This window comes from Haliotis rufescens, unplaced genomic scaffold, assembly GCF_023055435.1.
Source record: "Haliotis rufescens isolate VD_foot unplaced genomic scaffold, xgHalRufe1.0.p SCAF_8, whole genome shotgun sequence".
NCBI classification, from domain to species: domain Eukaryota; kingdom Metazoa; phylum Mollusca; class Gastropoda; order Lepetellida; family Haliotidae; genus Haliotis; species Haliotis rufescens.
The window spans coordinates 13,061,458-13,075,363 of NW_025964372.1; the positions used below are offsets into that span (position 1 = coordinate 13,061,458).

At 42.5% G+C, this 13,906-nt stretch overlaps 1 protein-coding gene across 9 annotated transcripts in view; it reads left to right on the forward strand.

Annotated features, from left to right (window-relative positions):
* Positions 1 to 13,906, forward strand: part of LOC124117395 (voltage-dependent calcium channel type A subunit alpha-1-like) — a 299,488-nt gene that overhangs the window by 188,741 nt on the left and 96,841 nt on the right. For 7 of the 9 annotated variants that reach the window (XM_046479277.2, XM_046479250.2, XM_046479263.2 and 4 more), the window contains exons 4-6: positions 3,991 to 4,096; positions 9,081 to 9,220; positions 11,494 to 11,600. In XM_046479277.2, coding sequence (XP_046335233.1) covers positions 3,991 to 4,096; positions 9,081 to 9,220; positions 11,494 to 11,600 — 353 coding nt within the window. Of the gene's footprint in view, positions 1 to 3,990; positions 4,097 to 9,080; positions 9,221 to 11,493; positions 11,601 to 13,612; positions 13,717 to 13,906 lie in introns of all 9 variants that reach the window. The other 2 variants (XM_048389674.1, XM_048389680.1) reach the window with 1 other exon arrangement.

Below are 13,906 nucleotides of genomic sequence, written 5' to 3' on the forward strand. Positions count from 1 at the left end.
TTTGTGGAACGGTCCACTGGTTCGTTTGTTTGGTATTAGAATCATTGTGAAGACTGTATGGATCTTTTCAGAAAAATGCAGAATTTCTGCGCTTGCTTTTTCTCGGAAGCGAATCTGGTTAAATTGTTAAGTATTACAGTCAAAGTTGAAGGGACCTTCGTAAGTGCTTCCCATTCGTTTGTGAATATTTACTTCCTAGCTTACAGTAGCGTGTTGCATAAGTGCGGAGATGTTTACTGGACTATAGAAATGTCAAACACGGGTATCTTATACCTTCAACAACCCACCTGGAGTGGAGTGTGGTGAGTGTTGCTAATTGCCTGTGCATTCCATTGCATCATGTTTGATCTGCACACAACGTGACCGCTGCCGTCTTCAAAGACGTTCCACATAGCTCGCAGTCCTGGCTGGAGCGGCAAACTTGTGATGAGTTTAGCCTATTTGTTCTGTCTCTGACAAGCTGACAAAATTCCAATCATGTAACTCTTTCATCTTGAAATTACACAGCCGTTCGAAACAATCTAATGACATCGTAATTTTCTGGCAATAGAACATAGTTATGTTTCGTGGCAAAGACAACTAATAGTGTCAGTGCCAAGGCATTGTTCTTTCAAAAAGTCTTCTAAATTGTATCCATTATTAGTTTTATCATCTAAAAACGTGAAGTAGTCATGTAAACAAAATGAAAATACAACCTAATTGAGAGAAATGTACGAAACAAGTACATTATTTGTCCAAACGTCCAAAGTGTTATAATGAAGCATATTCCGTGAAACAAATAAGAGTTTTAGCATGTATTTATCGCAATGGTATCATTTGCTGCAGGAGATGCAAAGAAAGGGATGGGAAATTAACCTTATTTCAGCCTTTTTAAAAATTGATGTCGATGTTTGAAACGGGGTTTTGTGGACTGATGTTTGTGTGCCATGGCTCCCGAATGTTTAGATTCATTCCGCTCTAAACTCAGCTGTTTCAAATCCGTCCCAACTTTGTTTCAGGCCAGATTTTGTCAGTGAGCACTTTGAATCCGTACCGAACGCAGTTAGATCGACAACGACCATGTCAGAATGTCGTATGCAGTCAATCTGACCTCTTGCTATTCGTATCTTCCTCGCTTCTACATCCCTGAGATTACTCGGCTGATGAATGCAACGACCATTAAATAGGAAAAGAGCAGTACTTGGCATATAAATGAAGCTGTAAGCATCCTTGGTGACTAAAAGTTTCTATGCTAACACCCTCTTGATCGAATCCAGCTCAATATCACCCGACCTTTGCGACAAATAATCGTATGCGCGCGGATGCTTTCGCCGAAACAATCGAAAACCGGTTGCAAAAAACGGTGTGGAAGTAATTCTCGATAATTTAACCAAGGAGATTTGTTTGAATTCAGTTGTGTGGCTAATAAGGAATTGTGTATTCAAGGCGGTATTCTCTTGATACTTGGATTAATTGAACATCTTTAACCAGGAAGCAGAGCGCAAAACCGGTTCGATGAACCATATCCGGAATACCAAGATTAAAGAATTGAGCCTACCTCAACCAGTGTGTAGCGACTCGAAGGCTTTAATGCATTGATGTCGCTAAGCTGTTGCCGACTATAACAACGTCATACAATTAATTTATCTGACGGAACGTATGTCCATACATTTATGACAAGTATGCATGATCGAAGTGGTGGTTGTCATGTTGGATGACCCAAGTTAGACGCAGATGGCATTCACGGAAGACGCGGGGAGCCGGTGTGCTTTCAATATTTCCAACACATTGATGACGAAATGTCAAGTTTGCATCTGCTTATCTCATCATTACAAAGCCTTCGAAAAAGAGTGCTGTGTTGGAGAATCAGTTGATAATGTGTTATTTCAAAACAAGCTCATTCGTGGTCTGTCAGGACACGAACTGACAAGCGAAAGAATTACTTCCCGTATACCTCTGAAACAGACCTTTACCCTACATTTTAACCTGGTTATTCTGGTGGGGGAAATAAAGTGTTTATTATGCTTGGGAACAATTAACATAGACAAAAAATAGCGTAACTCGTGATGTTCTAAAACATACAGCCACACAGCACCCGAAAACCTCATTGTAACAATGTTGACATTTTCAGAAAGAAAACCCCACACATTATAAAACCATTGCACAACGTTAACAACGCACAGTACAAGAAGTTGTTGAGCAATACAAACACACCAATGAAGACTTTTCAAACACTTCTTCTTGTTTTAAAGTAAGTCAAAGTATGATAAGTAGTGCTGTTATAGATTGAACTGTGAAATTTGCGGACCAATTACTGCCCAAAAATTTAAGGAATTAAGAAATTATATGACATTAATCTTTTGGGATAACATGTTGATTTAGTTGTTAAAGTAAAACTATAAATATATGCCCCAAATAGAACCACATTTTTAAATAATGGATCCGCCCGTGGTTCTTGATCATCAATAATCAAAGCTATATGGAAACGTGGAGGTTCAGTATGCACCGCACCCCCGATCACGATACAATAAGTCTAGAACCTGATGTGCGGATGCAACACTTTCCTATATATACCATGTTCCACTCCAGAGTAGACAACACCTGCACCTGCACGCGAAGCCTGAAACCTACCATGAACTTGACATGTGCGCATGGGTGCTTCACAATCGATTCCAGTATCTGGTTGCTAACGACAACGATGTATTTTACTATGTCCCAGAAGCAATTGTTGAACTGTCATTACCAGAAAGGCAATAAAGAATCTCAAATGCAGCCATCATTCTTTTATGTCGACTGCCGCTGCTAGTCCGACACTGAACTGATCATCCCTGTTTTTATCAAAGAGAATAGTTAATAAGGAAACATGTGTACGTATAACTGTTGACAGCTGGGATGACAACACAAGGACATTCCCTGCTGCAAGTGAACCACCCAGGAACAATAGAAAATTGTAAACTTAAAATGGTTTTATAAATCAGCGCCCGTTCCACAAAACATTCTTAGCGCTAAGGTGGTTGTAACTCTCATTCTTCAACATATTAAATAACCTTATGACAGTAGCGCGCTTTGTAGAACGGGACGCCCGTCCTAAATCAAGTTTATTACGAAACGATCTGTTATTTGATATAATTGGTATGTATTACATATTGGAGGAGTATGTAGATGGTTGTTACAGAACCTTACATCAAGAAGAAACTTTTGAGACCATTGACTGTCTTGAATACAACCCAAACAATCTTACCCCTGCTTCAAGGTCTTACGGAACTTGTTTTATACACACCACATACTTAATGGTTTAATTTCTACATTGTAAACATCTTGTTCAATGTCTGTTGATGCAAGACACAAATATATTTTATTGATGTTTCTAATAATAATAATAATAATAATAATAATAATAATAATAATAATAATACATTTGTATAACACTCATTCCCCCCAAAAAAGGGTGAATGTGCTTGCAAATATCTCCCCATCAAGGAACCAGTGTCATTTAGTTTGCATTCTTGGTCCCTGGGAAGTATGGTATATATAAGGGAGAACATTTTGTTTGAAACCAGAAACTGCACATTGTGAAACAATTCTCACATTTTCTGCCATTTTATATGCCCAGTATGTTATCATGGCCGTTGGGACTGCTCGTGGGCATTACACCAGTGTGTAGTTGCAGGCTACCTGGTTGATCATTTATATCACTGTAATTCTCAATACAGAGTTACATCCCTTTGATGTACCAGAATCCTGTTTGTTCAAAGAATAAACCCTGTTTTTATCCATGATTGTCAGCACCATATATGTGGGTTTCACCAGATTGGCCAACAACTGTGACCTGCATCACTTCAGGCTTCTTGCCCACCTGAGGCTGACTCACAATGATATAACTGAAATACTGTTCCAACTCACGTCATCATTAGTAAGTGTTGCTCTCCAGTTAGTTTCATGTACAGTTTTATGTCATAAATGTATGTTGTGATTTGATATCAATCCAAAGTTTTCCTTAACGAACTTCACGCCTTTCGAGTATATGGTACTTCTCACCATCATCGCCAACTGCATCGTGCTGGGCCTGGAGGAACATCTGCCAGTGAATGACAAGACCCCCCTGGCTGTTCAGCTGGTGAGTACATCCCACACACCACACATCCCATGCCCCACATCCCACGCCCCATGCCCCACCCCCTTCATTCCACACAACACATCACATGCCCCACGCCCTTCGCTTCACACCACACATCACACGCTCCACGCCCCACGCCCTTCGCTCCACACCACACATCACACGCTCCACGCCCTTCGCTTCACACCACACATCACACACTCCATGCCCCACACCCTTGGCTTCACACCACACATCACACGCTCCACGCCCCACGCCCTTCGCTCCACACAACACATCACACGCTCCACGCCCCACGCCCTTCGCTTCACACCACACATCACACGCTCCAGGCCCCACGCCCTTCGCTTCACATCACACGCTCCACGCCCCACGCCCTTCGCTTCACACCACACATCACACGCTCCACGCCCCACGCCCTTCGCTCCACACAACACATCACACGCTCCACGCCCCACGCCCTTCGCTTCACACCACACATCACACACTCCACGCCCAACGCCCTTCGCTCCACACCACACATCACACGCTCCACACCCCACGCCCTTCGCTCCACACCACACATCACATGCCCCACGCCCTTCGCTCCACACCACACATCACACGCTCCACGCCCCACGCCCTTCGCTCCACACCACACATCACACGCTCCACGCCCCACGCCCTTCGCTCCACACCACACATCACATGCCCCACGCCCTTCGCTCCACACCACACATCACACGCTCCACGCCCCACGCCCTTCGCTTCACACCACACATCACACACTCCACGCCCAACGCCCTTCGCTCCACACCACACATCACACGCTCCACACCCCACGCCCTTCGCTCCACACCACACATCACATGCCCCACGCCCTTCGCTCCACACCACACATCACACGCTCCACGCCCCACGCCCTTCGCTCCACACCACACATCACACGCTCCACGCCCCACGCCCTTCGCTCCACACCACACATCACATGCCCCACGCCCTTCGCTCCACACCACACATCACACGCTCCACGCCCCACGCCCTTCGCTCCACACCACACATCACACGCTCCACGCCCCACGCCCTTCGCTCCACACCACACATCACATGCCCCACGCCCTTCGCTCCACACCACACATCACACGCTCCACGCCCCACGCCCTTTGCTCCACACCACACATCACACGCTCCACGCCCCACGCCCTTCGCTCCACACCACACATCACACGCCCCACGCCCTTCGCTCCACACCACACATCGCACGCCCGACGCCCCATGCCCCATGCCTCATGGCCCACGCCCCTACCCCACACCCTTCGCTCCACACCACACATCACACGCCCCACGCCCCATGCCCCACACCTCATGCTCCACGCCCCATGCCCTTCACTCCACACCACACATCACACGCCCCACGCCCCATGCCCCACACCTCATGCTCCACGCCCCACACCCTTCGCTCCACACCACACATCACACGCCCCACGTCCCATGCCCCATGCCTCATGCCCCACGCCCCTACCCCACACCCTTCGCTCCACACCACACATCACACGCCCCACACCCGATGCCCTTCCCCCCACACCACATGTCCCACATTGACAAATTGACCCATTGACAGACACGAATCATCTTCCATCTTAAAGGTTTCCAGTGCCTTATTTCAAAGCAGGCATTATAAATATTTCAACATTAAAATTGTGAGGTTAACCTTCTAAACGTGGATTAAAACACCAGTGATATTAACATAAATGGTTTTAAAGCTGTATTCTATCATTGTAAATTGTATTATACCTTATCAAGATTTAGGAAGCTAATGTTCTCAAGATATTTCCAGTTCCCAGTTGGACGGAGCCAACATCCAAGTCAACACATTTTCTGTTGTGTTAACAATATTTCTCTTTTAATTATTATATAACATTTAAATTCATCCCAAACTTTAGTTTGACAGGATATATGGTTAGAAATATCAGCAATCAAAGGCAAACATATTGAAATACCCCTCCCCTATTGATCATATTATTGATGGTACAAATGCAGTATGAATTATACCGATTGGTACTCACTTTTAACATGGAGCCACATGTAATATTATGAGCATCCGTCATAGTGTATATGTATTGATCTATTTGTTGATCGTGTGAGAAAAAGTTATTCATTACTGGCATGTATTAACTAGGTCAATCTTTTAATGACTAGCAATGAGATTAAACTGCTTCACAAGGACAGACATTGCTGGCTAGTTCAAGCTGTGCTTTGTCATAGGAACAGCTGCACCATTGTGCTGATGTCAACTCAATGTGTATTTAAAAGGCCAGCTATAGATTTTCTGTATCAATAATCAATAAAATGTACATAGAATTACCCTCTGTCACTTTGATGGCATTATCCAGTTGCAATTTATGAGATTGGTGAAATAGACATCAAAATGTGTCAATTTCAAGCATCAATGAACTAACCCTTTCAGTGTGACAATTTTATGCATCCTAAATACAGGACCAGCCTTATTTCATGTCACCATCATTTAAATGACCATAAAAGCAATAAAACTGTTGTTTCAAATCTCCTTAAGAATGTGTTAAATTCTATTATAAAATAGACAATGTCAGTAGAAATATAGAAAGTTTGCCCAATAATTTTGAATAAGTTTCCGTACCCAATTTTATTTAGCTAGTGATTTGATTAACTGAATAGTAGCCCCGTCTATTTCTTTATGTTTCAGAATCATTATCCATTAGACTGTTATCATTCTATCATCATCTCTGGTACATGAAGACAAATCATGACTGTATCTTCTCAGTACATGGATGCTGGTGTTCAGAAAACTGAAACCAATATGACTCGAAAAACTAATTCAGGTGCAAATAGACTCAAAGCTATGGATATCTGCTTTTTGTTTTGTTACAAACCTCTGTGTCACCTATGAGCTGCTCAAAGCTGTGAAGGACACTGTGCACAGTAGACAACAGCCTGATACAGTGATTCACTCCAACTTAGTTACCGGTTCCGTATGGCTGAACTGGAAATGAAAGTGTTTTAGTCATGGTTGTTGTACATGCTCTGTGTTTTGCTGATGAGGAACAAGATATTAGTCATACCAAACATAATATATTAAGGTCATGCAGTACAGCTACTGACAGTCACTTGTGTAACAAACAAAGCTAGGCCCATACATGGAAGAGCTATAACTATCTCACAATCTAGACTTCTTATGCTCTCACTATCTAGCCTTGTTATGCTCCCACCATCAAGCCTTCTTATGCCCTCACTATCTAGCCTTGTTATGCTCCCACCATCAAGCCTTCTTATGCTCTCACTATCTACTCTTATGCCCTCACTATCTAGCATTCTTATGCTCTCACAATCTACCCTTATGCCCTCACTATCTAGCCTTCTTATGCTCTAATTATCTAGCATTCTTATGCTCCCACCATCAAGCCTTCTTATGCTCTCACTATCTAGCCTTGTTATGCTCCCACCATCAAGCCTTCTTATGCTCTCACTATCTACCCTTATGCCTTCACTATCTAGCATTCTTATGCTCTTACAATCAAGCCTTTTTATGCTATCGCTTTCTCGCCTTATGCTCTCACAATCTAGCCTTCTTATGACCTCACTCTCTATCCTTATGCTCTCACAATCTAGCCTTCTTATGCTCTGACTATTTAGCCTTCCTTTTCTCCAAAAATAATTTCACCAAAAATTCGTGAAGACAATAATTATGCTTCAGAATACAAAAGTAATTGCATGCCACAAAAAATACATTGTTGAGAGGTGATTTTCTTTAAAAAATAGTCAGGCTCATAGTTTTTAAATGAGAAATTAGCTGGTTTTGTAGTTGTAGCTGAAAGAAATCTAATCTCAAAACAAAATCCCAGGCCCTTCCAGAATATCAAATAATCGGCGCCAAACTAACCTTCTTAGGAAGATTCATTTTCATTCGATCAGAATTTGTTTCAGCAATATAATTTCATAAATTAAACATTAGGTACTGTTTTTGTGGATGCCAGTATATGTATGATTTATAAGTGATTTACTTGTAACCAAGGTAACGTGGCATTATTGTGTATGGTGGCTCAAGCCTGAACTGCAGTGGGCCAGCCTGTACCTGTGCGTGGGTTCTCCTCTGCCTGTTATCATTTTAAACATCCTTGAAATGGATGCTGTTACTGAATTTGATGCTGGATGATTTCACACAAGCTGTAGTGTGCCGCCCAGGCGGGTGTCAGTTGCACACGTCTCATTCTTGGTGGAGTTAATTGCATTGTGTTGACAGAAGACACTGATCAGTATTGCCATTGTTGCACTACTCCTGCTGAAGGTGTGAGAGCAATGCTGCACACTGCAGTGTAATGTAAAGAATAAAGGCAGTGGTACATTACGTGGCCACGGTAGTAACAAGTTACATTGGTGTCAGGTCTTAATCAGAACACACCTCAATTGTATATGAATGTAATGTGTAGTAGAAAGGAATGATAGAAATATCAATTTATCAATTATTATAATGAGTTAAACACATTTGTTGTATACAGTCTAGTGTGACAACTTCTGTGGCTCGGAATCTAATTATACTTGCACGCAGGATTAAGTAAAGGTTTTGAACAAAGGTTTTGAACCCCGTGTAAAATCATTCATAAGTGAAAAGGTCAACTTTTTATATTCAATATTTAGCACTAAACATAAAATGAAAAGCTCACTATGATAACAAAAACATTAATAATAAAGAAGAACAAATAAGTTTTCTTTTGAATTAATATGTGTTAATTCTTTGACGATTAAAAACTAATCTCTAAACCACATGTATTTTCCAGAAATGTAACAATAATATGATGTAATCATAACTTATTACATCATATGAATACATTTTGATAATCATTCTTTACAGTTTTCCAACTCCAGTTAAACACTATTTGCTTATTGAGCAAGTGGAATGATGTGTCTGTCGTCGATGCCATGAAGATGTCACATGACCCCATGTTCTAATCCCATGGTTGTTATGTTTCAGGATGATACAGAAATCTACTTCCTGGGTATCTTCTGTGTGGAAGCTTTACTAAAAATTGTAGCTCTAGGTTTTGTACTTCATAAAGGCTCCTATCTACGTAACATCTGGAACATAATGGACTTCATCGTAGTTGTTACAGGGTAAGTGATCAGTTTGTTACATTGTCTGTCTCAAAGTCAGTCAACAGTAACGACACAATGTCTCATCAATGGTTTAGTAAAACACTTGGGTCATTATTATTACCATTGAAATGTCGAAATGGAGTTTAATGACCTTCAGAAATTGTACATGATGAATGTCTGTAGGTTTCTCATGCGACTCAATGTTTCATTTATGTGTCTCACTGACAGGCAATAATACTTTGACTGCTGACCCAAATAAAAGAGAATTATTACAATAATTACAAGTTCCATCCTTTGAGAGTGATGACTGCTCTTACCCTAAACTACCATGGAGGATGGGAATAACTGGTTTCAGTGTAATCCTTGTTCTGACAAACCCATGTGTAACAACTGGCTTCACTCAACAGTGCCCTTACCATGTGTAACAACTGGCTTCACTCAACAGTGCCCTTACCATGTGTAACAACTGGCTTCACTCAACAGTGCCCTTACCATGTGTAACAACTGGCTTTACTCAACAGTGCCCTTACCATGTGTAACAACTGGCTTTACTCAACAGTGCCCTTACCATGTGTAACAACTGGCTTTACTCAACAGTGCCCTTACCATGTGTAACAACTGGCTTTACTCAACAGTGCCCTTACCATGTGTAACAACTGGCTTTACTCAACAGTGCCCTTACCATGTGTAACAATTGGCTTTACTCAACAGTGCCCTTACCATGTGTAGCAATTAGCTTTACTAAACAGTGCCCTTACTATGTGTAACAACTGGTTTTAAAAAACAGTGCCCTTACCATGTGTAACAGTTGGTTTTACAAAACAGTGCCCTTACCATGTGTAACAACTGGTTTTAAGAAAAAATGCCCTTATCATGTGTAACAGTTGGTTTTACAAAACAGTACCCTTACCATGTGTAACAACTGGTTTTACTAAACAGTGCCCTTATCATGTGTAACAGTTGGTTTTACAAAACAGTGCCCTTACCATGTGTAAGTGTTGACTTTACGAACCAGTTGACAGAACTGGAACTGTCGTAACCGCTTAAAAAACTTGATCACAGATTCCAACATGATCAACAGCTCACTTGTCACAGATTCCTGTTTTCTTTCACAGAACCATTGGTTTAGTTTTTCCGCTGGTGGACCAGTCACTAATAAGATCACTTCGAGTGTTAAGACCCTTGAAATTGGTTACAGGGATAGAGAGTGAGTGCATCAGACATGGGAGTGGTGATTGATTAACGCCCTTACTCCTTTCCCAACGGACCTGGGTGATTGACGGGCCCCCCTGTAGACAGCTTACCACCCTATACCCTTCTCCCTTATTTTTTTATTAACGTTAATAAACATAACATGTTCCTTTTCGTAATTATCAATATGAACATTTTTCTCATCATTTTCTGGTCATTAAATAAAAATTTAAAAATTATTTTGATAACTGACTTACTGATGGTTTGGTACTCTGGAATTTGATTAACAGATAAGTAGAAACTAAGAGTAACATCAGAAAGAAAGTAGATTTACTTTGACGGCAATATATCTCCCCTGCCAGCCCACCCCTGCTACTTGCATATTGTCATTCAGTTTCCTGCAGGAACTTCATTGCTAGTTTCCCATGATTTTGAAGAAATATTTGTTTCCATGGTGCTGGTATGCTAATGTTGACTTCAGTATGTATTTATGTATGACACATGTTAAACACTTGTATTTTCAGCTCGAGAGTTGTGTTAGAAATTGTTCATATAAGCCGCTGCATTTTCTATCAATTTATCCTTTCTAATACCTATATTCACATCACCTACCTTTATCCTTTTATGGTTTCAATTGGTTGGAGACGCGACTTTGGAAACAAATTTACATTTTGCAGTACTATTCCTGTTTTCACATTAATAATTCAAAAGTATGCTTTTAGTTGTTATGCAAATCTAGTTTGCAGAAATTCTGCTGGTAGAAAATCATTTGGAGTTTAGTTTTCAATTTATGATTTGTGTCAAAACCAAATAAAACATTGATGTCAAATTTTAAAATTGTTTTATATATTCACAGAAAGAGGATTGTACAAAACCTTTCAAATTTTATTCGAACTATTTCATTTCAAACTTTACTTCTTCCTATGTTTATTTTTTAACTTCCCAATGTCCAACAAAACACATAAAAACTGAACCTTGCACTCAAGCTTGAACCTGTTCCTGGTGTAAAGCTATGCCATGGTCTTCACTTCAAAGCACAACTCAGATATCCCCAACTGGTAAAGGGTTATTATCTACTTGTTTTATTTTACCCCGGGCAGGTTTATAACCCTTCTTCATACAAGCACTTCCTCATCATCTTTCGACCTGCGAACCCTCCGAGCTGTCAGGGTGTTAAGACCCCTGAAGCTGGTGTCTGGAATCCCAAGTATGACCCTTGATTGGGATCAAAATTTTGCATGAAGGCCCTATAGTTTAATTGTGGTTTGATTATGTTGTTTGTGTCATACCAGAAATTGTCAACAATTCTTCCATACATGATTCGAAAACCCAGTGGTCTGTGTATTGTCCGTTTCTGAACTTCTAGCCTATTCTCCAGACTGAGGTCAGTCTCTCGTGCCATGAGTGCACCTCGCCATCATTGAGGACTTTCAAGTCATGTTGAGAAGGAATTGATGACACTATAACCTCTTCTAACATGTCTACTCTTGCATGTTTGAATAACACATTTCCTAGACTAGCTGAATGAACTTGATTCCATAGAAGGGACACCAACTGAAGTGGTAGTACAATTGTTGATAGTTTTGTGTATACATGATCATATATCATTGACATCATGGGGTAATGTTGCTGACACGTGGGAAACTACCTTGCAAATTGCCCTGAATGGTGTGGCGTGTCGGCAAGACTATCCCAGTATCTCCACAATGTTGGAGGCCGCTTCTCCAGTGTCGCAGCCACAGGTTACATCTGCAGCATCATGTCCACATCCTTCCTCAGTATCCTCATCATGACTGACAGATGTAAGCCGTGGGTTGTACACAGGAGTGGCATTTAGACTGTTATACGTATCACCATATTGGTTATCATTGTCATCAGATGGGTTGTCACTTTCACCATGACCATCTTATATTCAACATGGTCATCCTTATCTGTCTGTAGATCTGTCTGTAGATCTGTCTGTCCTTCCTTCTTCCTTTTTACCTCCTTGTGACTCTACCCACAATCCATCCTCTGTTTGTTTACCTTGTGACTCTACCCACAATCCATCCTCTGTTTGTTTACCTTGTGACTCTACCCACAACCCATTCTCTGTTTGTTTACCTTGTGACTCTACCCACAATCCATCCTCTGTTTGTTTACCTTGTGACTCTACCCACAATCCATCCTCTGTTTGTTTACCTTGTGACTCTACCCACAATCCATCCTCTGTTTGTTTACCTTGTGACTCTACCCACAATCCATCCTCTGTTTGTTTACCTTGTGACTCTACCAACAACCATCCTCTGTTTGTTTACCTTGTGACTCTACCAACAACCATCCTCTATTTACCCTGTGACTTTCTACCCACAACCCTCCTCTATTTACCCTGTGACTATCCAAAACCATTCAATTTACCCTACATCTATCTCCCACCAACCCATCTCCATCCACCGCTCCTTCACTTGTCCACCACCAACCGATCTCCATCCACCGCTCCTGCATCTGTCTCCCACCAAACCATCTCCATCCACCACTCCTGCATCTATCTCCCACCAACCCATCTCCATCCACCGCTCCTTCACTTGTCCACCACCAACCGATCTCCATCCACCGCTCCTGCATCTGTCTCCCACCAAACCATTGCCATCCACCGCTCCTGCATCTGTCTCCCACCAACCCATCTCCATCCATCGCTCCTTCACTTGTCCACCACCAACCGATCTCCATCCACCGCTCCTGCATCTGTCTCCCCCAACCCATCTCCATCCACCCCTCCTGCATCTGTCTCCCACCAAACCATCTCCATCCATCGCTCCTGCATCTGTCCACCACCAACCGATTTCCATCCACCGCTCCTACATCTGTCCCCACCAACCCATCTCCAGCCACCCCTCCTGCATCTGTCTCCCACCAACTCATCTCCATCCATCGCTCCTGCATCTGTCCACCGCCAACCGATCTCCATCCACCGCTCCTGCATCTATCTCCCACCAACCCATCTCCATCCACCGCTCCTGCATCTGTCCACCACCAACCCATCTCCATCCACCGCTCCTTCACCTGTCCACCACCAAACCATCTCCATCCACCGCTCCTTCACCTGTCTCCCACCAAACCATCTCCATCCATCGCTCCTGCATCTGTCCACCACCAACCCATCTCCATCCACCGCTCCTGCATCTGTCTCCCACCAAACAATCCATCCATCACCTGATATGATCTCTGATCGTCCTGCAGCCTGCTGACATACTTCAGTTCGATGGGGTCCACGACCTTCAACCTGCGTACCCTCCGAGCCGTTAGGGTTCTCCGACCCCTCAAACTAGTGTCTGGGATTCCCAGTATGTACCCTCTGTGGTCGGTGCCAAGTGGCCTGGTCACCAATGTGGCGGTGCTCATTGTGTCTATCATTCAGGTGGCAGCAGCTAGTCATGATCTCCACACATCATCTACCGTCTCCTACATGAAACACACTGAAACATTACCTTCTGGACTAGATGACACTTGTACTTTTGAAATCAAAATCCTTTC